This window comes from Ambystoma mexicanum, chromosome 2p (assembly GCF_040938575.1).
Source record: "Ambystoma mexicanum isolate Mex_15411 chromosome 2p, UKY_AmexF1_1, whole genome shotgun sequence".
Taxonomy (NCBI): Eukaryota; Metazoa; Chordata; class Amphibia; order Caudata; family Ambystomatidae; genus Ambystoma; species Ambystoma mexicanum.
In genome coordinates, this window is record NC_090923.1 from 100,144,735 (window position 1) to 100,171,554 (window position 26,820).

The following is a 26,820-nucleotide window of genomic DNA, read 5'->3' on the forward strand; positions in this document are numbered from 1 at the left end:
ATAAAAAGTGGAAACTCCCAAATAAATAAGTGAATTGTTGCTGTACTGGCCATATTTTACAACATAAAACGCCAAGGTGTAGCTTTACTGTGATCTGGTTTGGTGGTGTGCTTAAGTGTAATTTGCAAGATGTGTAATTGGCAATGTAAATGGCAAGGACAGGTGTGGTTTCCCAGCATGCACCGTATCCGGTGACAGGGCAGGATTCAGCACTGTGGACAGTTCCGGCTCACCTGCCAGGAGTGAAGATGGCGCTTTCGCCTATGTTTGCCCTTCGTTCTCCCGTGTTGCGCGCGCGTGCTCCCTCCGCCAATGAGAAGCTGCGATGAGGAGACGGGGCGGGGCCTGGGCGGACCGTGGGGGTCTGCAGCCGGGAGCCATGTTGAAGCTGGAGAAGAGCGGGGCTTGGAGGAGGAGCGGCGCCGGCAGAGGCAGCCTGTGAGGCGGGGAAGGGCCGTGTCGATGGTCGGTGCGGCGGCGGCGGGGAGAGGCGCCGGAGCAGCAGGGTAGGGCCGGGGAGGGGAGGGTGGGAGACCATGGGACCCAGCCTGCCCGCCCGGCTCCCGCTATTGCTCGTCCTGCTCAGCCCTTTGTTCACTGTCAGCCTGGGGGGGCAGGGCTGGGGGGTCGGGGCGGGGGGGCTAGAGGAGAGTAAGGGGCCCTTGAGTGCTCACGTGTCGCTGGGGGGTGAGGTAACCCCTGGGTCCATAGGTGCCCAAGGGCACATGGTTAAACAGGGGTCCATGGATGTTGAAGGATCTGGGGGGCCCATGGGTGTTGGAGGAGTGCTGGGGCCAACGGATTCCTTGGGACCTATCAGTGCAAGAGGTCCTCTGGTTACCCAGGTGCCCAGAGGTAAAAAGGGGGCGCAGGGAAAGATGCGTGTCCAGGACCCTAATAGTGCTGACGTTGCTGGGGGTCCATTCAGTGCAGTGGTTGCAGCTACTCCCAGGGGTGCAAGAGTTCCTCTTGGGGCCCAGAGGCTGGTGGGTGCAGGTTGGGCATGGGGGCCCATAGCCGTGGATGCATTGCCTCCTAAAATCTCAAGGGAAGTTGTGGCTCCTAACATTAACACGGGTCTAGTGGATGCAGGGGGCTCCACTGGTGGGAATAATGCAGGAATCCCCACGGGCTCTAGTGGAGTAGAGGAACACATGGGTGCCACAGTGCCCTTGGGTGCAGAGGGTTCTATGCACGTTGTGGGTCCAGTAACTGCTGAAGGGCCCCTACGCCTAGTCACTACTGGGAATGCAGAGGAATTTGGGGCTGCCGGGGGTTCTTTGGGAACGGTTGTACCTCTGAGTAGAAGGGATTCCCTGGTTGGGTGGGGTATTAAGCAGTCAAGGAAGCACATGGGTTCAGATAGTGAAGGTGGTACTGTGGGCACCGAGAAAGGGGCTGGCTGTTTGATTTGCCTCCAAGAAGAAAAGGGGGAGCGTAAGAGCACCTCAAGCACCCCCTTGGAGAGGTGGTATTCCCTTGAGCTCACCAGAGGCATGCAGGACAGGGGCGCTGCCCACCGACACCAGACTAGCCCAGATGTTGGCACCCTGCCTAGACTTCTCCTTGGCGTTGGACTTTCATTGCACAGATGCCATGGCTTCAGAAATAAGTGTGACCCGGGGAAGTACTTCCATAGGGTCAGGCTGCAGAAACCACTCTTGATCACCTGTTGGTGTTGCATCCACCGCCCCTGCACCACTGAGGCACAGGCAGAGCCTCACAGGACTAGAGGGTCTCCTCCCAGAGCCGAATTTATGTCTCCACCTATGGATAAGAGGAACAACGGAATGCCCCGTGGACAGGAAGGGGGTCTGGAGAACTACCCCTGTTGTCATTGCAATGTTAATTCCTGCCTTCCACCGTCACGTCCCGGGGGAGCCTCGGTACCACTCTGCAGCCCCAGGGTCCAACTGGACATCCTCATTTTGGATCACAACAAATCTAGCCACGGGAGTGAATGGCTCATGGCACTCAGCAACTGCGACAGAAATTGGATGTTATGTTCTATTCTGATTGGAGATCGTGTGGGCACTAACCCTGGAAGGGGGTCATGCAAACAGAGCACCTGCCTTTCCAGGGCACCCTCCTCTTGCACATGTGTCTTCCTCCTACCCTGTGTGTCTGGTCATTGCCCGTGCCAAGGCCAACAACACGGGAATGTGGACGATCAGGCGGAAGCTAAGAAAAAATGCCAGCTTGCGTTGGGGGGACATTTTGCTGGAGACGCTTCAGTGTGTAATCTACGTCTCACATATCATGGTTGCGAACATTGCAGTCACTGCAAGCCGCGCTGGGATCGAGGTGTTGGCCGGTGTCACTCGGTAATCGAAACGGCGAGGCTGAGATGTGGCAGGGGCGAGGATTCCAGCGCGGCCTGTCTGATCCACAGTGTTAATGCTGGCCGTCGAAGGCGAATGGTGGACGCCGGAGACCCCTGGCGAAGTGTTAAGCCGCGTGCAATGCAATTCACGAGGCAGTGCCTACATCTCATCGTAGTGTCTCACTGCAGCCTTGGCAGAGAGAACTTCTGGCGGCCAGAAGTAGAGGTGCGCTGGCCAGCCAACCCGGAATCGAAGCCTTCCATTGCAAGTAAGGCCCCGCCGTGCCCCCGCGGCTGGGCTGGAGCCCTGCCTTTGGGCAGATGCGTGCCATTAATGAACTGCACTGGGGAGTGTTCGGGGAGGCGGCCCCCCTCCGCTGGGAGTCGGAAACAGTGCTGGGTATCATTAGAAACCAATCAACATGGTAACCTCTTCCTGGGCGGGTGCATAAAAACACAGGCTGGTCTGAGCGCCAGGGGGCCGGCCGAGCCGGTTTCAGCACCAGGCTCGGGAACAGCTGCCAGGGTGAAACCTGGAACACAGCCGTCAGGCCCGGGAAGGCGAGGCAAGCAGCAGGCCGCTGCCCACCAGAGCGACGGCCGCTTCCCTCTGCACATTTCTAGCTCGACCACGGGCTGTCTGCTGGCCCATTTTTCGGGAACGGAGATGGGGAGCCATTTAGCTATCGATCTGTGTGCTCATCTGCAATTACAGCCCAGTGGAGCTGTCCCGTGTGATCCGCTCCCTTCAAGCCATCAATCACAAGCACAGGGTGCCGAGCAAAAGAGCAGCGAGGGGAGGCGGCACAGGGGTTCCCGGCCATTGAGAAGGGCACGCCGAGCAGCCAATCGCCACCCGCACTTCCCTCAGTATAATTACCAGGTTCAGGTGGCTGAAAACCTGCCCCCGGGGACCCCAGTGATAACCATAGCAGCGCAGGACCCAGACTCCGGGGATGGAGGGAGGCTCTTCTATTCCATGGATGCCCTGATGAACAGCAAGTCCCTTGAGCTCTTCAATATAGACTCGGGGACTGGCCTCATCTCCACTGTGGAGATCCTGGATAGGGAGAGCATGGATCTCCATTACTTTCGGGTGACGGCGATGGACAATGGGGCGCCCCGTCTTTCGGCCACCACCATGGTGGCCATCACGGTGGCAGACCGAAATGACCACAGTCCCGTGTTTGAGCAAGCCGAGTACCGGGAGACCATCAGGGAGAACGTGGAGGAAGGGTACCCTATCCTGCAGCTTAGGGCCACCGACGGCGATTCACCAACCAATGCCAACATCAGGTACCGCTTCGTTAATGAGCAAGCCGCGCATTCAGTCTTTGAGATCGACCCTAGGTCTGGCTTGATTACCACGAGTGGCCAAGTGGACAGGGAGAGCATTGAGAAATACTCTTTGATTGTGGAGGCCAATGATCAGGGAAAAGACCCTGGACCGCGATCGGCCACGTGTAAGGTCTATATAACTGTGCTGGATGAGAACGATAACGTGCCCCAGTTTAGTGAGAAGCGTTACCTTGTTCAGGTCAGAGAGGACATTCGACCCCATACAGAAATATTAAGGGTAACGGCCACAGACGTGGATAAAGACAACAACGCCCTGGTTCACTATAACATCATAAGCGGGAACAGTAGGGGCCAATTCTCCATTGACAGTGTGACTGGGGAAATCCAAGTGGTTGCCCCGTTGGATTTCGAAGTGGAAAGAGAGTATGCCCTCCGGGTTCGTGCTCAGGATGCGGGGCGCCCTCCCCTGTCCAACAACACTGGCATGATCAGCATCCAGGTAGTTGACATCAATGACCATGCACCCATCTTTGTCAGCACCCCGTTTCAAGTCTCGGTTCTGGAGAACGCCCCCCTGGGTCACTCTGTTATTCATATCCAAGCTGTGGACGCCGACTACGGGGAGAATGCCCGCATGGAATACAAGCTTACTGGTTTGTCCACAGACACCCCATTTGTCATCAACAGTGCCACGGGCTGGATCACCGTGAGCGGCGCCCTAGACAGGGAGACAGTGGAGCACTATTTCTTTGGTGTTGAAGCCCGAGACCATGGAACCCCACCCCTTTCTGCTTCAGCTAGTGTCACTATTACCGTCATGGATGTCAACGATAACCGCCCAGAGTTTTCCCAAAAGGATTATCATATCAGGATAAATGAAGATGCAGTGGTTGGTACCAACATCCTCACAGTTACTGCCATTGACAAAGATGTAAACAGTGCCATCAGCTACCAGATCACTGGTGGCAACGCACGGAACCGCTTTGCCATAAGCACCCAAGGTGGGGTGGGGCTCATCACATTGTCTTTGCCTTTGGATTACAAGCAGGAGCGGCGGTATGTGCTGACCGTCACTGCATCAGATCGCACCCTCCATGACAATTGCTATGTGCATATCAACATTACTGATGCCAACACCCATCGACCCGTATTCCAAAGTGCCCACTACTCGATTAGTGTGAATGAGGACCGACCTATTGGCAGCACTGTGGTGATGATCAGTGCAACTGATGAGGACGTCGGGGAAAATGCACGGATCACCTATTTCCTGGAGGACAATATACCTCAGTTTCGCATTGATGCGGATTCTGGGGCCATCACGCTCCACGCTCAGTTGGACTATGAGGACCAGATGACCTACACCCTTGCCATAACAGCGAAAGATAATGGCATCCCTCAGAAGTCCGATACCACTTATGTTGAAATCATGGTCAACGACGTGAATGACAATGCCCCCCAATTTGTCAGCGCTCACTATCAAGGAATTGTCTCCGAAGATGCACTTCCTTTCACCAGTGTCCTACAAATCTCTGCCACTGACCGAGATGCACATGCTAACGGGAGAGTCCAGTATACATTTCAAAATGGAGAAGATGGAGATGGAGATTTCACCATTGAGCCAACCTCTGGGATCATTCGTACCGTTCGTAGGCTGGATAGAGAGACCGTTCCTGTCTACGAGTTGACTGCCTATGCTGTTGATAGGGGCATACCTCCACAGAAAAGCCCTGTCCGCATTCAAGTGACCGTGCAGGATGTCAATGACAATGCCCCGATCTTTCCAGCCGATGAGTTTGAGGTGTTTGTGCGAGAGAACAGCATTGTTGGCTCAGTGGTGGCCAAGATCACAGCCACCGACCCCGACCAAGGACCCAATGCACAGATCATGTACCAGATTGTGGAAGGCAACATCCCTGAGAACTTTCAAATGGACATATTCTCCGGAGAACTGACCGCACTCATTGATCTGGATTACGAGAGCAAGGCTGAGTATGTTATTGTGGTGCAGGCCACCTCTGCCCCTCTAGTGAGCAGAGCCATTGTCCACATCAAGCTGGTTGATCAGAACGACAACAGCCCCGTCCTCAAGAACTTCCAGATCCTCTTTAACAACTACATCTCCAACAGCTCCAACACCTTCCCCTCTGGAGTCATTGGGAAAATTCCAGCGTATGACCCGGATGTGTCCGACAGATTGTTCTACACCTTTGAGCGTGGGAACGAGCTAAACTTGCTGATTGTCAACCAGTCAAGCGGGGAACTGAGGCTGAGTCGTAAACTGGATAACAACCGCCCCCTGGTTGCTTCCATGCTGGTGACTGTCACAGGTAAGTGGCTTTATTCACGCTTATAAATGCAATTGTTCATAGTTTTAAAGTGCTGTTTGTTCAAGCTGCATATTTAACTTGCTCCCACAGTCACACCAATGATTGTTGCAGTAAGCATAGGGCATATAATCTGTTTTTGCACTGTAGGAACCATTTTGAACAACAAAAAACCACACTTTTTCATCCATGTTTAATCGGGAATGCATGATAACTTAAATATGCACCTCATGTTCCCAGTAATGTATATTTTTTATTCTTGAATCACTCCTGTGGCAAGACTGGAACACCATTGTTTTTATTATCCTTGTGCCTTTAAGAGTCCTCTAATGTGAATTGTATCTTTGATGTGTAAATCTACTGCTTAACATATTCACTTTGTTCCACCAAGTTTTTTGCTTGCTGTGTTTTAAAGTCGAACAATAAATAATAGTTTCAGAATGGAACCTTCATATGACAGTGGTCTTCTATCGTGGAGCTCAACGTGTGTTTTTTCAACAGTAGCGTGTTGGCGAGGTCGCAGGAGCATGGGAACCTCTGTATGACAGTGGTTTTCTATCGTAGAGCTCGACATGTGTTTTTTCACCAGTAGCATGTTGGCGAGTTCAGCAACACCATGGGAACCTCTGTATGGGAGTGGTTTTCTATTGTGGAGCTCGACATGTGTTTTTTCACCAGTAATGTGTTGGCGAGGTCAGCAGGAGCATGGTAACCTCCGCATGAGAGTGGTTTTCTATCGTAGAGCTCGACATGTGTTTTTTCACCAGTATTGTGTTGATGAGGTCAGCAGGAGTATGGGCGCCTTTGTATGAGAGCGGTTTTCTATCGTGTAGCTCGACAGGTTTTTTTTCACTAGTAGTGTGTTTGCAAGGTTAGCAGGAGTATGGGATCCCCTGTATGAGAGTGGTTTTCTATCGTGGATCTCGACATGTGTTTTTCACCAGTAGTGTGTTGGTGAGGTCAGCAGGAGTATGGGAACCCCTGTATGAGAGTGGTTTTCTATCGTGGTGCTCGACATGTGTTTTTTCACCAGTAGTGAGTTTCCCAGGTCAGCAGGGGCACGGGAACCTCCATATGAGAGGGGTTTTCAGTCGTTGAGCTCGACATGCCCAGCTTGTGCTTTTCACCAGTAGTGTGTTAGCAGGTTTATCAGGGCTATGGTATCCCATCAAAATTTTCACCAGTAGTTTGTGCACAGGTTCCTAAAGGAGATGGAATTCTAAAAAAGTAAGAGTAGATCGCTTTGTTGGAGCATGGCATGTTTTTTTTATTATTTGCGTGTTGGCAATTTCCTCCGGAGTATCAGACTCCACCAAAAAAGGGCGGTTTCGTTTAGTGGAGGCTGGCTTGTGTTTTTCACCACAAGTGTGTTAGCAGGTTCCTCAGGAACATGGGATTCCACAAAAGAGATTAGTTCACTTTGTTGGAGCCTGCATTCTTTTTCAACAGAAGATTGTTCGTAGGTACCTCAGGAGTATTGGACCCCTCCAAGAGAAACGTTTCTTTTGGACTAGCCTGGCTTGTCTTTTTCATCAAAAGTGTGTTGGTAGGGTTATCAGGCATATCGGACCACATCAAAAGAGAGTGGGCTCTTTTAGTGGCGCTTGGCTTGTGTTTTTCACCAGCAGAGTGTTGGCAGGTTCCTCAGGAATATGGGATCACACAAAACGAGAGTGGTTCACTTTAGTGCAGCCTTCTTTGTGTTTTTCAACAATAATGTGTTGGAAGTCGCATCAAGACTATCGGGCTCCAGCAAAAGAGAGTGGTTCACTTTATTGGTGCCTTGTTTGTGTTCTTCACAAGTAATGTGTGGGAAGGTTCCTCGAGACTGTCAGGCTTCAACAAAAGGGAGCGGTTTGCTTTGTTGGAGCCTGGCGTGTGTTTTTCACAAGAAGTGCGTTGGTAGGGTCCTCCAGCATTTCGACTCCACCAAAATAGAATGGGTTCTTTTAGTGGAACTTGGCTTATGTTTTTCACCAGAAGAGTGTTGGCTGGTTCCTCAGGAGTATGGGATCACACCAAAAGAGAGATGTTCACTTTGGTGGAGCCTGGTTTGTGTATTTCACCAGTAGTGTGTTGAAGGTTCCTGTGGAATATCGGTCACCAGCAAAAGAGAGCGATTTGCTTAGTTTTTTTAAATATATAACATGTTATTGATTTTATGATCATATATCACAACAAACATACCCTTCAACATCATATTATCAACATGATCAACATTTAGGCCTCCGGAACCGCAGCTGTTGGCCGCCTCGCGACCCACAGGTCAGAATATCCTCCCACTTGCGCCAGATCTTCCTTGCCTTCTCAGGGCATCCTATATACGCTGTTGGATGATAATGCAGATATTAACATCAGCAGCCTATTGTACAAGAAAAGGGCCACTCCTGAGACCCCACAGCTTAGCGATATTACGTTTGATCAGTCCTGTCGTTGTGGACAGAAAGGATCTTTCATAGTGATTAACAGTCTCCTCCTCACCAATTCCCAATAACAACGTCTTGGGTTACATTGACACCTCTCGTCCCAACACATCTGCTAGTTTATTGAGGCATTGCTGCCAGTAGCATAGGATCTGGGGGCATTCCCATAGAATATGAATAAACGTGCCCTTCCCCTGTGACACCTTAAGCAGTTAGGGCTAGCAGCTCGATTCCAACGGTACAGTGCGACTCTGGGGTAGTACAGCCTATGTAAAACTTTGAGTTGTTTCAGGCGGATTCGAGAGGAGATTGCAATCTCACGTGGATACATCAGTGCCACAATCCGTTCCTCTGGCTCAATGGTCCCCACATCCACTTCCCATTTCACTTTAAGATTAGACAGTTGTGGTGTCGCAAAAGCAGTTATGACATTGTACATTGTGGAAGTAACCTTGGCACGTATGCATTCCAGTGGTGTGCAGTCTGGCATGTCCGAAATTGTGGAAACATTTGCGTGTAGTGCATGAATGTGTTGGAGGTAGTGACAATGTTCCATGTCTGAGAGACCGAATTTGCACCTCAGTTTTTTTAAAGCGGTTATTTTCCCCTTAGTGAGTATGTCACCAACTGTCACAATCCCGGCCTCCACCCACTCCGACCAACCTGGTAGTTTATTTATTTCTGGCAAGTTACCGCTTCTCCATAGGGTTGGTACCAGTGTCACTTTTTTATCTCAGCCAATATGTTTGTGGGGCACCCTCCATATCAGTGCAGTATGTGTCGCCATTGGCCCGGGGGTGTGGGGGCTGCCACAGGTTGGTATAAGTTCATGATTGGTGAGTTATCATGTAGCCCCCTTACATCAGCGTGAATGTGTGGTAGTTCCCGGTCCCTGTGAAGGGTATCGTTGATGACCATCATCTGGCTTGCCCAATGGTAGGTTTGGAGATGCGGTAGCCCAATCCCGCCCTCCCAGATGGAGCGTTGTAACCTGTGAAAGCGGTTTGCTTTGTTGAAGCCTAGCTTATGTTGTTCTACAATAGTGTGTTGGCAGGTTACTCAGGACTATGTGATCCCACAATAGAGGATGTTGTGTTGGAGCCCAGTATTTTAATTTTTACACGAAGTGTTTTAAGAGGTTCCTAATGGAAATGGGAAACTACCAAAATAGAGTGGTTTCTTTTGCCAGAGCCTGGCTTGTGTTCTGGACTAACCATCTCACTTTTTGTATTTGTTATTGTGCAAAGAGAGGTTTGATGCTGTGTTAGGCCCGTTGCAACATTTTAAAAATCCATGTTTTGACTAACAAATAATATGGCAAGCTTTTACAATGCAAAAGCCACATACACTCTTCAGCTGTCATCTGTTGATGAAGTCTATTGGCTATAGAAAGCTCATGTCTTTTACAATCTTGGTATATGGTTCATGAAAGTTACCAAACTTTAGTTTTGTATAGTAAACACTTTTCACCTTGATCTTCCTGCTGAGTGATAGAGCTGTTCATGCAGGGATTGACATTAAGATTGGATAAGTAGGAGCTTAAGGCTGCTCCTGGGTATCCCGCATTACTCCGTGACTTGGAGGAGCCACAGCCGGTCGAGAAGCTAGTACATAGCTTTCTGCAAATTTAACTTACACACTAGATGCAAACATAACACTGTGTCCATTATTTATAACCCCTTATGCTTTAAATGTGGAATAGGTGTGTCTTAATGCTTATTTATAGAGTGACTAAAACACACTGATTTAAATTAACAGAGGTGTTTTTGTTTGTCATTGTTTGGCCTGTGCAGCCCAAACTTAGCTCCTGGTAGCTCTTGGTGTCAAGCAGGAGCTAAATAGCCCCCAGCTCCCCTACATTTCGAGCCCTGTTTGGTAATGGTAATGTTTATTTATAAAGCGCCTATATACAAGGCAAGTGTTTCCAAGCGCTCTTGTGGTCTTGCAGCAGTAGATTGGAGCAGGCTCGTCAGTGATTGCTGTGTGTGGTTTTCGCAGCACACCCCATGGCATTCCTCTGTGGAACTGACTCTCTGGGCCACTGAAGCTTTCCATAATTCATGAGTTCTCCGCCGAGAAACTATGAAAATCCGACCACAGACTCATTAGCACAAGTGTGAGATGGAAATACAAGCCGCCCGCTCCCGTATACAGACGGCACATGGGCCGGTGCGACGACGTGTGCTCGGCGCAGGCCCGCACGCTTCTGGTCGCATCTTGCAGCGAGATTAGGGCCCTTGAGGGGTTAATTGTATCTGCGGGGCATGTTGGTACTGCGGGTGTCGGCCAGCAATGACCAAATATGGGAACGATTGCCTCCCCCTACTCTGGCTGGATTGCATTTGTGTAAAACATGCTTTCTGAACGATTCCTGTCTGAAAATAGGCCGGATCCAATCAGGGGGGAAAAGGTCTTGCATTAAAATGCACTCGAACAGCTTGCAGCAGCGAGGCACACCCCAGCAGGGATGTGATGGGAAACTGACAAATCAAAAGGCACTAGGAGGAACACACATTGTGCAGTCAGAAAGCTGCCATGAAGAGGCGCAGTGTAGTCTGGGTGACGCGTGTCTGTGTGTGTGGGTGTGCGCGCGGGTCCCTGGTACACGGGGCTCCCCATATTGTAGAGCAGCCTTTTAGTGGCAGTGCCCAGTACTGTAGCCCCGTGTCTCTATTGTGCTGTGATCGGCCAGTGCCACATCCTGGTACAGTGTGTTTCTCTGATCAGGGAGTGTTCAGTGCTCGCCCACTAAATGGGTGCCCGCCCTCTTCGTATAGTTCAAGGATGTGTCTCCTGGTTTTAGTGCAGGTGTCCATTTTTTTAAAAATGTATTTATTTATATCGCGCCGCAGCCCGGGGGCATCGGGGCGCCACCACAAAGACGAAAGACATTTTACAATCAACACGAACATTTACTCCGTTTTCTGTTTCTGGGCTGTTGTGACACTCCGATTTGAAAAGGTGTGTTTTCCGTTTTTTCGAAAGCTATAGTCGTTTAGCTCGATCGGAAGGCTGTTCCAATTTTGCGCTACTCTTACCCGAAAGGATCTGCCCAAGCCTTTTTGCACGCTTAAAAGCTGGACATTTAATCAGCGTCTGTGTTTCAGATCTCAATGATCTTGGGGCAACATATTGACTGATTCTCTCTTTAAGATAAACCGGAGCCTGTCCAAACAGGCATCTGTGAGCAAGTGTCAAGCTCTTAAAAGAGATCCTTTCCTTAACCGCTAGCCAGTGGAGATGAATTCTGTCTTTGGTAGTGTGATCTCTCCTCTTTTTCATTTTGATTATTCTTACCCCGTTATTTTGGATGGGCTGACATTTGTTCAGACATTTTTGGCTTGCACCAGCCCTCAGGGCATTCCCATAGTCCAAACGTGACCTCTGACATCACAGCAAGTGATGTCATTTGACCCCACCCCTAAGTGACCTCATGGGAATCGATGGAACATGACCTTTCATCTCTTTAATGAGTATAGCAATTATTGTATAGAATTCCAGAAAGACGCATTATTTGTTATTCCTATTCTTTCTTATTTAGGGTCACTGCTTAAAGTGTTACACTTGTGGAACCCCCTGTTTTTTTAAGAGGCCTCAACATAAATTCCAGTCTCTCCAGAAACAAACAGCCACATGGCACTGGCCACAGCCCAGGAGCTTCAATGTAAAAAGAATTTAAAACATGTAAAAAATATTTTTTTATTTTAGGGTTAGCAAGGAAGACCACAGGGTCAGCAAAGTCAACCTTAGGGGTCGCAGTTGCGACCCCTGGCTACCCCCAAATGACATCTCTATATAGGGCCATTTCAGTATTGACCCTTGTACCTATGTCGCCTCATACATACAGATATTATTAATCCCCGGGTCTGTTCTGTATATGGGTCTTCTCGTGTGGTGCAGGCAGCATTCAGTGACAGTTCCATGCATGTATGTATGTTTCTACTTCAGTACATGTATCATTTAGTGTTGGTGTTTTGTACGTATGTGTCGTAATAACGTACAGGAGTTTCATGTCTTTGTCGTATTTACACCTTTATGTATTTCATCGCTATTGGTTTTAAATGGGGGGTCCAATCACATACCAACCTGCTTTTCTTTCCCTTATCCGGCTTGCCCTTTTTGTTTTTGCAATGGGGGGGGCGCGCAAACACCACCTTTAACCCAAAACTATTGCATTAGCCTAGCAGCTAAGAGGGCCATGACTTGTGAGGAGGGACACACAGCGTGTGGGTGCTATTTGGTTATTTACCCACCCATTGATTGCCCAGGGCCATGCTAATTCCTATAGCCATTTCCCCCCACTTCTTGCTCCTACCTGCCCAAAACACATCATGTCAGCATCACTTTGAGATAACTATATGAAGCAGTAACATAAAACATTGGCCCTGCCAGTGTTATTTCTAAGCAGAGGACGTCATTTACTCTACTGAAAGTTAATGGTTTAATTGCAGCTGTAAATGAGCTACTGGTATAAATGCCTTATCCAAATGGGCCTTTAGCCCTTAATTTACATCGGTTCTTTGCACTTTGATCTTGTTAAGAACAAGCATTAACAAAGCCAACAGTTTTGGCTTGTGTATAAGTATTAGCTTGGCATTTGCCAGATACTGCTATCATATGGACAGATATTACTATTATGGCAATTTTTTAAAAGAGTCTTGCGCCTAAGAAGGAAAAATATTGTTCAATATAGGCTTACCTTGTTGGTTGTTTGTGTGTCAATTGTTTTGACCTGTTTATATCAGTGTTAACTGTAATTTGTATGACCATGGTCTGCTATAGGTAGCTTCCTTGCCAATCTTAGTCTGTAATATTGTGAGTCTTTACTTTATTTTGGTACTCTGTTTGTGATTCTTCTTCTTATTAGTTTTATGTCTACCTTTATGGCCACGGGCCGAAATAAAGTGTTGTACTACTACTACGACTACTATTAGTATTATGACAGTGCATGCCTACTCAAAAGCCTCAACTCTTTGCTTTGCCAATTCTTGTTATATCATTTTGCTTGCTCCCTGAAAAATGAGCACAACTGATGCAAATACATAGATGCAAGTGTACAAAGATGCGTATGCATCGTTGGTAAACCATATCACCAGTATAGGTATGATTCGGTGTCAGTCTCCTGCATATGTGTGTGTCCGCACATCATACAAGTATCATTTAGTGTGCATATAGGTGCTAGTATCGTTCAATGTCTGTTTGCTGTGTATGTTTACTCATAGAGAAGTCCGCGTTGGTGTTCTGTATATGTCTAGTAATATAGTAAAGGTATCAGTTACTGTCTGTGTCCTGTACATCTCTGTTCATATAGTACAGGTATCTGTCAGTGTCCTGTACATGTCTAGTCGTATAGTACAGGTATCTGTCCGCGTCCTGTACATGTCTAGTCATATAGTACAGGTATCTGTCAGTGTCCTGTACATGTCTAGTCATATAGTACAGGTATCTGTCCGGGTCCTGTACATGTCTAGTCGTATAGTACATGTATTATTCAGTGTCAATGTCCTGTACATGTCTAGCCATATAATACAGAGATCAGTCCACGCCAGTGTCCTGTAAATGTCCAGTCATATCAAAATGGTTTCATTCAGTGTCCATGTACTGTACATGTTTAATTATACAGTACAGGTATATAGTTCAGTATATACGGCATCCTACATAAAAGTGTTATTTCTTATGTTACAGGTATCAGTGTGGGTCCCCTGTACCTTTGTCCCTGATAGTTCAGGTTTCACTCAGTGTCAGTCCCTTGGACGTGTGTGCCCTCATTTGTTTGTTTGTTTATTTTATTTCTATAGTGCACCTGACCCTGGGGTATCTGGGCTTTGGTATATGTATCAGTCCGTTTTGGGCCATGTGCATACATTTGTGACTGTATGGAAGCGTTAGCACTGTTTGTGGGTTCCCTGAACTGCCATAACCTCATATATAGTACAGACATCATTCGGCGTCGGTTCCATGTACTTTTGTGCCTTTGCTTAGTACGGACAGGATGCAGCCCATTGAATATTTCTGCCTGCAAAGATAGCACGCAGTGTTCAGGACTGTGTGTGTCTCCTCCCATAGTACAAGTATCATTTACTATCCATTCTCTTTACATATGTGTCCCCGAATACTACAGATATCCTTTGGTGTTTTTTTTCTTGTATAGTATGAATATCATTCCATATTCCGTGTTTCCTTGTATAATACAGATGACGTTCAGTGTAGGCACCCTAAACATCCATGTACGACGTATTGTAGAGATATCAGTCAGTTTCAGTCCTCTGTACATGTCTCATTGTATAGTACACTATGTGTCATTCCCTTGTGCATATGTGTCCTCATATAGTGCAGACAGGTTTGTAATATACCCAAGGCCGCTTATAATTATAATGAAGTGGTATGCCCCGAGGTGGTGGGCCACCGCTGTAGTAAATGGCCCGCCACCCAAGTTAAGGGCCTGAGCGCAGCAACGAATCTAAGTGATTTGCCCGCGGCTGAAACTACTGCGGGCCAGATGTTCGCATGAGAAAGGTGCGAACTACAAAAAGTTTGTACCTTTCTCATGCGAACACACATCCATACTCACACCCACACACACAACACACCCATAACAGCTCCCCCACCCACACCTCCCAACATAAACAAACCCAACTTACCTTCATCTTCACGCTGGGTTCCTGCAGCGCCAGTTCTCTTTCACTTCCGTGATCGGGAACCGGCGCCACAGGGTCCTTTTCTTTTCTTTTTTTTTTAAACAGAAGGCTGCGGGGGTGTCCCCCGCAACCTCCCGCTCACTATACCATGAAGTGTAGTGAGCAGGGCGATGCGGAGGACACCCCCGCAGCCCCCGTTTTTGTTTTTTTTTTACAATGCTACCACCAAAGATTCGAACATTTGGTGTTCGAACGTTTGGTGGTAGCATTTTTAGAACTTTTGGTCATTGCAACCATTTGTTTTTGGTAAAATCATCCTATACCCGCAGCTACGGTACCTTAACAAGGGGGGCAGGCCGTTACCTACAGAGGGGGGCCTCCACCGAGGGGCATATCACCATTCATGTATTTATTTGATTTTTTTTACAAAAGAAAGAAAACGTACCTTTTGCCATCCGATGCCGCACAGTGCTGTCACCCGGGAAGTCAGTTTTCAATGTTGATGACTTGTGTCATCAACATTGAAGAGGGTCTGCCTGGCTGACGGCACCTTGCAGTGTCGGGTGATGGGGCAAAGGGATGTTTTCTTTTTTTCGTTTTTAGAAAAAATTAAAAAACACCATCAGCACCCATGTGGGTGCTTTAAATACAAATACAATAGTAGCATTATCATAAGCTGTGGGTCCCCTGAATGTATGTCTCCTTGTACAGTACAGGTATCATTCATTTTCAGTTCTCTATACATCAATCTCCTTGCATAGTACATGTATCATTCATTGTGGGTCCCTTGCATGTTTTCTGCAGTGTATAGTAGTATTATCATTCGCTGTAGGACCCCTGAATGTATGTCTCCTTGTACAGTACAGGCATCATTCACTTTCAGTTCTCTATACACAAGTCTCCTTGCATAGTACAGGTATCATTCAGTGTGGGTCCCTTGCACGCTTTCTGCAGTGTATAGTAGTATTATCATTCGCTGTAGGTCCCTTGAACGTATGTCTCCTTGTACAGTACAGTTATCATTCATTTTCAGTTCTCTATACACCAGTCTCCTTGCATAGTACAGGTATCATTCAATGTGGGCCCCTTGCACGCTTTCTGCAGTGTATAGTAGTATTATCATTCGCTGTAGGTCCCTTGAACGTATGTCTCCTTGTACAGTACAGGTATCATTCATTTTCAGTTCTCTATACATCAGTCTCCTTGCATAGTACAGGTATCATTCAATGTGGGTCCCTTACACGTTTTCTTGTTTTCTGCAGTGTATAGTAGTATTATCATTCGCTGTAGGTCCCCTGAATGTATGTCTCCTTGTACAGTACAGGTATCATTCACTTTCAGTTCTCTATACATCAGTCTCCTTGCATAGTACAGGTATCATTCAGTGTGGGTCCCTTGCACGCTTTCTGCAGTGTATAGTAGTATTATCATTCGCTGTAGGTCCCTTGAACGTATGTCTCCTTGTACAGTACAGGTATCATTCATTTTCAGTTCTCTATACACCAGTCTCCTTGCATAGTACAGGTATCATTCAATGTGGGTCCCTTGCACGCTTTCTGCAGTGTATAGTAGTATTATTATTCGCTGTAGGTCCCATGAACGTATGTCTCCTTGTACAGTACAGGCATCATTCACTTTCAGTTCTCTATACATCAGTCTCCTTGCATAGTACAGGTATCATTCAATGTGGGTCCTTTGCACGTTTATGAGGTGTATAGTAGTATTATCATTCGCTGTAGGTCCCCTGAACGTATGTTTCGTTGTACAGAACAGGTATCATTCACTTTCAGTTCTCTATACACCAGTCTCCTTGCATAGTACAGGTATCATTCAATGTGGGTCCTTTGCACGTTTATGAGTTGTATAGTAGTATTATCATTCGCTGTAGGTCCCCTGAACGTATGTCTCCTTGAACAGTACAGGTATCGTTCACTTTCAGTTCTCTATACATCAGTCTCCTTGCATAGTACAGGTATCATTCAATGTGGGTCCCTTACACGTTTTCTCGTTTTCTGCAGTGTATAGTAGTATTATCATTCACTGTAGGTCCCTTGAACGTATGTCTCCTTGTACAGTACAGTTATCATTCATTTTCAGTTCTCTATACACCAGTCTCCTTGCATAGTACAGGTATCATTCAATGTGGGTCCCTTGCACGCTTTCTGCAGTGTATAGTAGTATTATTATTCGCTGTAGGTCCCTTGAACGTATGTCTCCTTGTACAGTACAGGTATCATTCATTTTCAGTTCTCTATACACCAGTCTCCTTGCATAGTACAGGTATCATTCAATGTGGGTCCCTTGCACGCTTTCTGCAGTGTATAGTAGTATTATTATTCGCTGTAGGTCCCATGAACGTATGTCTCCTTGTACAGTACAGGCATCATTCACTTTCAGTTCTCTATACACCAGTCTCCTTGCATAGTACAGGTATCATTCAATGTGGGTCCCTTGCATGTTTTCCGCAGTGTATAGTAGCATTATCATTCGCAGTAGGTCCCATGAACGTATGTCTCGTTGTACAGAACAGGTATCATTCACTTTCAGTTCTCTATACACCAGTCTCCTTGCATAGTACAGGTATCATTCAATGTGGGTCCTTTGCACGTTTATGAGTTGTATAGTAGTATTATCATTCGCTGTAGGTCCCCTGAACGTATGTCTCCTTGTACAGTACAGGTATCGTTCACTTTCAGTTCTCTATACATCAGTCTCCTTGCATAGTACAGGTATCATTCAATGTGGGTCCTTTGCACGTTTATGAGGTGTATAGTAGTATTATCATTCACTGTAGGTCCCCTGAACGTATGTTTCGTTGTACAGAACAGGTATCATTCACTTTCAGTTCTCTATACACCAGTCTCCTTGCATAGTACAGGTATCATTCAATGTGGGTCCTTTGCACGTTTATGAGTTGTATAGTAGTATTATCATTCGCTGTAGGTCCCCTGAACGTATGTCTCCTTGAACAGTACAGGTATCGTTCACTTTCAGTTCTCTATACATCAGTCTCCTTGCATAGTACAGGTATCATTCAATGTGGGTCCCTTACACGTTTTCTCGTTTTCTGCAGTGTATAGTAGTATTATCATTCGCTGTAGGTCCCTTGAACGTATGTCTCCTTGTACAGTACAGTTATCATTCATTTTCAGTTCTCTATACACCAGTCTCCTTGCATAGTACAGGTATCATTCAATGTGGGTCCCTTGCACGCTTTCTGCAGTGTATAGTAGTATTATCATTCACTGTAGGTCCCCTGAATGTATGTCTCCTTGTACAGTACAGGCATCATTCACTTTCAGTTCTCTATACACAAGTCTCCTTGCATAGTACAGGTATCATTCAGTGTGGGTCCTTTGCACGTTTATGAGTTGTATAGTAGTATTATCATTCGCTGTAGGTCCCCTGAACGTATGTCTCCTTGTACAGTACAGGTATCGTTCACTTTCAGTTCTCTATACATCAGTCTCCTTGCATAGTACAGGTATCATTCAATGTGGGTCCTTTGCACGTTTATGAGGTGTATAGTAGTATTATCATTCGCTGTAGGTCCCCTGAACGTATGTTTCGTTGTACAGAACAGGTATCATTCATTTTCAGTTCTCTATACACCAGTCTCCTTGCATAGTACAGTTATCATTCAATGTGGGTCCTTTGCACGTTTATGAGTTGTATAGTAGTATTATCATTCGCTGTAGGTCCCCTGAACGTATGTCTCCTTGAACAGTACAGGTATCGTTCACTTTCAGTTCTCTATACATCAGTCTCCTTGCATAGTACAGGTATCATTCAGTGTGGGTCCCTTGCACGCTTTCTGCAGTGTATAGTAGTATTATCATTCGCTGTAGGTCCCTTGAACGTATGACTCGTTGTACAGAACAGGTATCATTCACTTTCAGTTCTCTATACATCAATCTCCTTGCATAGTACAGGTATCATTCAATGTGGGTACTTTGCACGTTTATGAGGTTTATAGTAGTATTATCATTCGCTGTAGGTCCCCTGAACGTATGTCTCCTTGTACAGTACAGCCATCATTCACTTTCAGTTCTCTATACATCAGTCTCCTTGCATAGTACATGTATCATTCAATGTGGGTCCCTTTCACGTTTTCCGCAGTGTATAGTAGTATTATCATTCGCTGTTCGTATGTCTCTTTGTACAGAACATATATCATTCACTTTCAGTTCCTGTACCTTCAGCCCTACAGATAAGGGGTGAAAATAGGAAACAGACACAGTGGATCTTGAGCCCCTACTTTCACCCACACAGCACCCTGGATATATATGGACACTAGCGCATGTAGTACCACAGGAAGGAAACATCTATTATTACTTGCTTCATCAGAAGAAATACACGTGTATCTTTTAATGTTTATGAATAAGTAGCTGCAAAGATATAATTATTACAAAAACATTTCCGGTTTTCAGTTAAACATATTTTTAATCGCTTATAAAATACTTCCATTAGGAATTGAACTTAAATTTATACTCCTAAAAAATAATTTTACTCCTACTTTAAAAAATATGGAGTAAAATACCCCCACTTCAAAATCTTATCTGGAGCACTGAGTACCTCAGTCTTGTTGTATAGTACAGGTATCATTCAATGTCGGTCCCTTGTAGGTTTATACAGTAGTATTAACATTTGCTGTGGGTCCTCTGCCAATATAGAAGAAGGACACACCGATTTTGACTCGTGGTTCAAGGGTTTTATTCAAAATAAAAAGATCAAGCCTCCTAACGTGCCCTATTTCTTTGAGGGAAGTTCCCTACATAGCAAAACAAAAATGAAGGATTATGTTAAAGTCCAGAATAAAGTCCTTTAATCCGAATCTTATCCATTAACTGGCCCTACCACTTTAAAAAAAAGCACCTAACTAAAAGGGAAAAAGGGGAGACTTTGTGCACTAGCCTCAGCAAGGCTTCTGTAGGGCCCACATTTCACAGTGACTTGTTGTCAGTCTTCAAATGTCTTTTTTTTCACAGCAGGATATTCCTGCCCGCTGAAGGCATGCCCTTGCAGGCTCACACCAGAAAAAATACAACCTGCTACGGAAAAAGGCCCAAGTCACCGCTTGCAAGGATAACAAGTATTTATTGCTACAAAATACAGAGGCATCAGCCAAGAACTCTGCTGCTGCTGAACGTTCTGCCAAATTGGGGATGTGCAGCAAGCTAAAAGGACGCCTGGCATCATCAACATCATCACTACATACAGTAAAAACCTGCCAGGCTGGTTGGAGAGACCCTATACATGGGGGGCCCACTCAATAGGGTATACTAGGCCATTGGTCCCAGCTGTCTTATCCATCTCCGTCCACATGGGTGCTGCTGGGCTCGTCATCCATGATGAAATAGGGCCTAAAAAGCAATTTCTTATTCCGAAAACAATGCTACTCTATCACTGTAATGGTGCATCTGGCAGACACAGAGATGGGTCCAGGGTGTGAGCCAAGGCCGTACCACCTTGCATACTTCACTCTCTCCCAGAAGCGCCAGCAGCCTCCAAGGTCCCCCATCCTCATTTTGAGCTATAATTTCATCCTCCCTGGCACCTCCCAGCACAAATCATGTTACCCAATTGTGAAGGCAAGGAAGCCTTACTTTCTAATCTTTCTGATCGATCGGGGTCTTACAGCTTTATGGTCGGTGGTCTGGGCGTGGCTGGCGCTGTGGTATGTTTGGGTCTTGCAATCAAAGCATAGGAGGACAGTAACTGTAATGTGTGGGGTGTTGACGCTGAGGGGTCACGCTATCCGTATCGTAGAATGCTAACTGCCAGTATCTGCTCTGCCCCCTTCTCGGGGCCTTGCAGTGCACATTCTTTCTGGGGCGCGAATGTCTACAGCCTCTGAGACAATGTCCGGCTTGTAACTCGCCTAAGTTTAATCGTGGTGGTGGTTAAGTCTGTGTGGACCATGCAAATCTACTATTAACACGTTTGGTGTTTTCTGCTTGGGCCTATGTTAAAAAAGGGTTGTCAATAACTAAGATGCCGTTAACACTCGCCTCTATTATATAGCTCCTCATGCATGCACAACGCAATCATACACTCTCTGTTGTGTACACCCTCTACCCCCTCGATGTGCGGCTTACAGTTTGTTTATCATTCGTAATCGCTTAGTGGGGGTGAGAAGACCCCCTCTCCTTCCTAACACCTCCTTGATACTGGTGTAAGGATTTCAGTCTCTCCATGTTATTAATGAAAACTGTTTCTTGAAGCAAACAACCCCATTACTCGATTTGTGCTGAGAAAATGAAACGTTTGTCATTTCCTCCTTAGAAGCACTGGGACTCCCCAAAGTCCAACAATTCTCATATTGTTTGCTTTCTTTAAACAAAGCATGGGCATAATTTTAGGAGGGGACAGGGGTGTATGTCCCCCCCAACTTTCATGGCACACTATTTTGTTCCCATTCATTTGGCTGGGGCACCTTTTCTTCAGATGTCATGTCCCCCACCCCAACATTTTCAGCAAAGTTACTCCACTGACACAAAGGATTTATATGTATCTGTGGCAGTCCACCCTGGTTGCTCAAAGTTAGAATTTTCCCTCTGGCTTTCTCAGCCTTACTTCAAAAGTCTTTATTTCCCCTTTCTTCTCCCTTTTCTAGGGTATTTGCTCACTCAGGGTTTTTCATGCTCCCGTAAACTAGATAGCTTCCCAGCCGTTATTCACAGTGTTGATACTTCTCCCAGTCCCCCTTTCATAGGGTGTTTTACTCTTGGCTTTCTTCGACTCCAGTAACCTGAATAGCTTTTCCTGCAGATTTTCACAGTACTTGTCTTACTCTCAATCGACCTTTCATAGGGAGTGTGCACATTCTGGTTGTATAGGCTCTTATAACCTGGAAAGTTTCCCCATTCATTGATTACAAGGTTTGTATTTCTCTCAATCTCCCTTTCATAGGGTTTTTCCACTCAGAGGTTCCTCAGGCTTCAGTAACATTTATATGTTTTCCATTCGTTATTTACAATGTTTGTATCTTGTAGTGGTATGTTTTTCATCAGGTTTCTCAGACTCCTGTGAACCTTGTAGGCTTTTCCTGTGGCTGCACGTCTCTACATCCACGGTCCAATGTGTGTAGAGCTCGGGGATACAAGCTTCCTCGCAGTCTGGTTCTGTGTTTGTTGCCGGCTTTACATACCACCACAGCTCCCTCGTGGTCACGCCACCAGACGGGGGTCGGGGTGAGCCCCTCTGTCTCGGCTCCTGTTCCAACCTGGGCTTCTAGTTCGGATAGAATGCCAGCTCACAGTCGTTCGGTTAGCGAGTTCTTCCTCCTCGTTGCTTCCACTGGCCTGCGGGCCTCCAGGACGTCAAGACTAAGGAGGTTCGCTTCTGCGTAGCAATTCGCCTGCCTCCGTAGGAGTTTCCTCCTGCTTTACAATCCACCTTCTTCAAATACACATCACATGGACAGCTGAAACAGTGTCCTTCTTTGTTGCCTAAGAAATTCAGGCTGTGTTTAGCATTGCCTGCAGCCAAGAGAGGCAAAGAAGGATTCTTGTGAAATCCATTTGTTGTGGGAGATGTAAAAGTCTTTTTCATATCCATATATGCAGACAGGGTGGTTTGGATTGGGAGTTCCATTCAGGTGACTGTGACAAATCTGAGCAATTTGTCCCTTCTCCCCAAGATGGGAGTCACTCCTAGTGAGTTCCCACTTGCTCAGAACCCTAGAGAGGGTCTTGCATAGCAGGTGCCGCTCCCTAGACCCCAAAGGGTTGGCTCCCCTCTGGGGAGAAGGGACAAATTGCTCAGATTTGTCACAGTCGGCTGAACGTGTGCCTCTTTGCACAGTACAAGTGCCATTCGCTTTCAGTTCCCTGTACGTCAGTCCCTTTGTATAGTACAGGTATAATTGAATCTGGGTCCTTTGCACCTTTATGAGGTGTATAGTAGTATTTAATTCGCTGTGGATCACCTGAACGTATGTCTCTTTGTACATTGCAGGTATCATCCACTTTCAGTGCCATGTATGTCAGCCTCCTTGTATAGTACAGCTATAATTCAATAAGGGTACCTTGTATGTGTCTCATCATATAATACAGATTTTATTCAGTGTTGCCCCCCCCCTCCCCTAAACGTGCGATTCCACATATAGGGCCTCATTACACGGAAGGCAGTAATCCAGGGTGCTATAAGCACCCAGGACCATGCCGGTAAATTACTGGCACCGCCTTGGTGGAAAGGGGAATTACCGCCCTATTCCAATGTTGGCGGGGCGGTAATTCCCCCTTCCACCATTGCCCTTCCCCATTCCCATTTTTGCCCCATAGGGCATAATGGGAATGGGGAAGGAGCTAATTACGGCACCGCAATTTTGCGGTGGCGTAATTAGCACCAAGGTCACTTAGCGGGTTGGTTTTTAACGCCTGCAAAAAGCAGGCGTTAAAGCACCAACCCGCTAAGGGACCTCGTAGTAAGGCGGTAATGGTTAACGGTCATCGTTACCATTAACGGTGGCCGTTAACCATTACCGCCTTCCGTGTAATGAGGCCCATAGTATTGGTTTAATTCAGTATCTATCCCTGCATAGTACAGATGTCTTTTTTAAATAGTCCCAGTACCTGCCTCCTTGTGTATAGTACACATACATTCAGTTTTAGTAACCTGGTTGTGTTTTCTTTGTATAGTACATATGTCATTCAGTATCACGCTATTCTGTACTTGAGTCTCCTTGTATAATACAGGTATAATTTAGAATGGGTCCTTTGTAGGTGTGTCCATCCCTACAAAAGGATATACTAAATGATAAAAGTCCTGCGTACAATGTATCACTATGAAATCGTTTCCACTGCAACGCATCTGGTCACTAAGCAAGCAAGCATAACAGTTTTAATGCAAGTTTAGGGGGTTTTGCCACCAAGGTAATTTTTTTACTAGACTGCAAACTCTGCATTTCAAACAGATTTATTCCGGGGAGCTGGGAGCTATTTAGCTCCTGCTTCTAGCATAGTAGAACCTGGTTATCTTGAAAGCAACAGCTACCAGGGGCTACTTCTGGCTCCTAGGACCAACCGGTGGCATACAATCATGTAAATATGACATTCATTTTGAGTATTTGAGAATGTTAATAAAGAAGAATTAGAATACATCTAATACACATTTGGATCTTACAAAATGGACAAAAAGTTAAAGGAGCATCTTTGGTAGCTCCTGGTTCCCCTGCGGTAGATCCTGCCTACTGGGTGATGCTCGACACCCAGGAGATGGTTTTAGCTTCTACTCATTGCATCTCAATTTCGAACACTCATGTACTTTGTCCAATAATACCCACAGGACTGCCCCTTACAGGGCAATACAGACTTCAGAATGACCAAACAAGATTAGTAATAAGGGTCATCTAGCATACTTTGCTGCTATATTGACCAGCAGGCTAGGGACCAGAGTGTAGGTCTCGGGAGGATAGCTCAGGGGCAACATGCTCGCCTCGGAAGCAAAACGACGTGGAGCAACACATGTTCGATCCCCGGGTCCGCGCTTAGAAACCTCTGGGTATTAAGCGCGTTAAAAATAACCATTACCATAGGATTACAATTATTGACTTGGAGAGGTATTAGCAATAATGATCATCATGCAGGGTTTGCAATGCTGATGAACTGGCAGATTTGCTATCCTAATCATTTGCTGGCTATTAGAAATCATTTCAACAGGCAGGGAATTAGCAATATGAATCTTGCATGGTATTACCAGATGGACTCTTGGACACCATTGGTCATAATGATTTATGTAGAGCTAGCCATAATTACAAAATGGCAGCTCGGACATTGTATTGCTCATATATTTAATCGACCCTTTGCACTTGACTGATCGGGCATAGTCCCACAACCCATCCTACAGCCCCACATGCCAATCTCCACACTCCATACACTCAGAAAACCCACATGCATTCCAAACACTCCTCACCATCCATGTCCCAGACGTCACTCCACTCTATCCTTCTCAAACCCTCACAGGCACATCCTCACCATGCTCATTCTCACTCCATCCAATCACCTCTGCAGGCAAATGCCTATGCTCCACTGACACCCTCCCAGTCTAAGAGTGAGTCCAGGTATTAAAACCAGCGATGGCTGGCTGCCTATCATTGCTTTATTTGATGAAACTCACAAAGGGTCTGTTTTCGCACAAGCAACTAGGCTATTTGGGACCCTGTAACTCAACGGTTGACGAGCATGACCAATTTCCCACAGTACGTGAAATTTCCCACGGTCCTTGTTCTCTGGTTGGAGCCTAGTCTACACATCTGTTTGTCTTCAAAAGAGCTGGTATCAATTGATAGGAGTACTCTATACGTGTGTGTCTTGTGGGCACGATTGGACGGACAAATGCTAAAATGCCTTTTTTTCTTTTTACAACAAACTAGGCACAGTGGATGGTACAATCTGTGAAAAATAGTGCATTTTAAAGCACCTTAGATCAATAACATTGGCTGCAACTACTAGTTGCACTGTGCACCTGTTCATAAATCTGGTCCAGTCTAGCCTGTTGGGCGGGGTGGGGGTCCATTTCTGTATAGACTCTGTCCGAACCTGAGCGCGGGTCACTTGGACATTTGCGTCTGCGTAGAGTACTGGGATCATTCACTGATAGTCCCCTCATACTGACCACTTACCCGTTTACTCTCGACTCCCCTGTGGCTTCTACACTGGGGACTCATAGCGTCTATAGGAAAAACCAGAATGCCTGCTCTCAAGTGCTTCTGGAAAGCTACCACAGCATAAGCTGGATTCCTCCAGGATATCCTTGCTCACTCTCACTGTACAGCCTTTTTAAACTCAAGACCTAGCCAGTCCACATCATCTGTTTTTAAGGAACGTTAAAGGATCTTCCTTACATTTAACACGTTCATTATTGGCTGACTTTTAAGTACTCTAAATAAGGACATGCTCTACTGGGCATTTAGCCCCTTAGTAGCATCTCTTATAGCCTGATGCTCCTTTGAGACCAGCATGCCCTACCCAGTAATAATACCCTTGGTAACTTCTCTTACAGCCTGATGGTCCTTCGAGGCTGGCATGCCCTACCAGATAATAATACCCTCAATAACCTCTCTTGTTGCCCTGTGCTTTAATACACCCCTTAGTAACTTTTCTCGTGGCCTCCTGCTCCTACTAGGCCACGGCTCTCTAATAGGTAATAATCCCCTCAGTAGCATTTTTTGTAGCCTCATGCTCCTTTGAGGCCAGCGTGCCCTACCAGGTAATAATCCCCTCAGTAAATTCTCTTGCAGCCTCATGCTCCTTCGACGCTAGTATGCTCTACCCGGTAATAATATCCTCAGTAACTCTCTTTCAGCCCTGTGCTTCTTTGAGACTGCATGCTCAACCAGGTAATAAACCCCTTACTAACTTTCCTAACAGCCTCGTGCTCTTTCAAGGCCAGGGCTCTCTACTGGGTAATAATCCCCTCAGTAGCTTTTCTTGCAGTCTGATGCTCTTTCGAGGCCGGCGTGCTATACTAGGTAATAATCCACTCAGTAACTTCTCTTGTGACCGCATGTTCCTTCGAGGCTAGTGAGCTCGACCATCTAATAATCACCTCAGTAACTTCTCTTACAGCCTCATTGTCCTGCTCATTCGAGGCTAACATGCTCTATCAGGTATAAATCCCCTCAGTCACTTTTTATACAGTCTTGTGCTCCTTCGTGGCCAGCGTGCTCAACAATTCCTTCAGTAACGCCTCATGCAGCCTCATGCTTCTTCGAGGCCAGCATGCTCTACCAGTTAACGATCCCCTAAGTACCTTTACTTGCGTCATTGTGCTCTTTCAAGGCCAGCGTGCTCGACCAGGTAACAATCCCC

The 26,820-nt window shown here is 46.4% G+C and overlaps 1 protein-coding gene across 3 annotated transcripts in view; it reads left to right on the forward strand.

Annotated features, from left to right (window-relative positions):
- Positions 1-650: 650 nt before the first annotated feature.
- CELSR3 (cadherin EGF LAG seven-pass G-type receptor 3) overlaps positions 651-26,820 on the forward strand; it is a 968,624-nt gene continuing 942,454 nt past the window's right edge. For all 3 annotated transcript variants that reach the window (XM_069643335.1, XM_069643336.1, XM_069643337.1), the window contains exon 1: positions 651-5,949. In XM_069643335.1, coding sequence (XP_069499436.1) covers positions 726-5,949 — 5,224 coding nt within the window. In that variant the 5' untranslated portion in view covers positions 651-725. The remainder of the gene's footprint in view (positions 5,950-26,820) is intronic.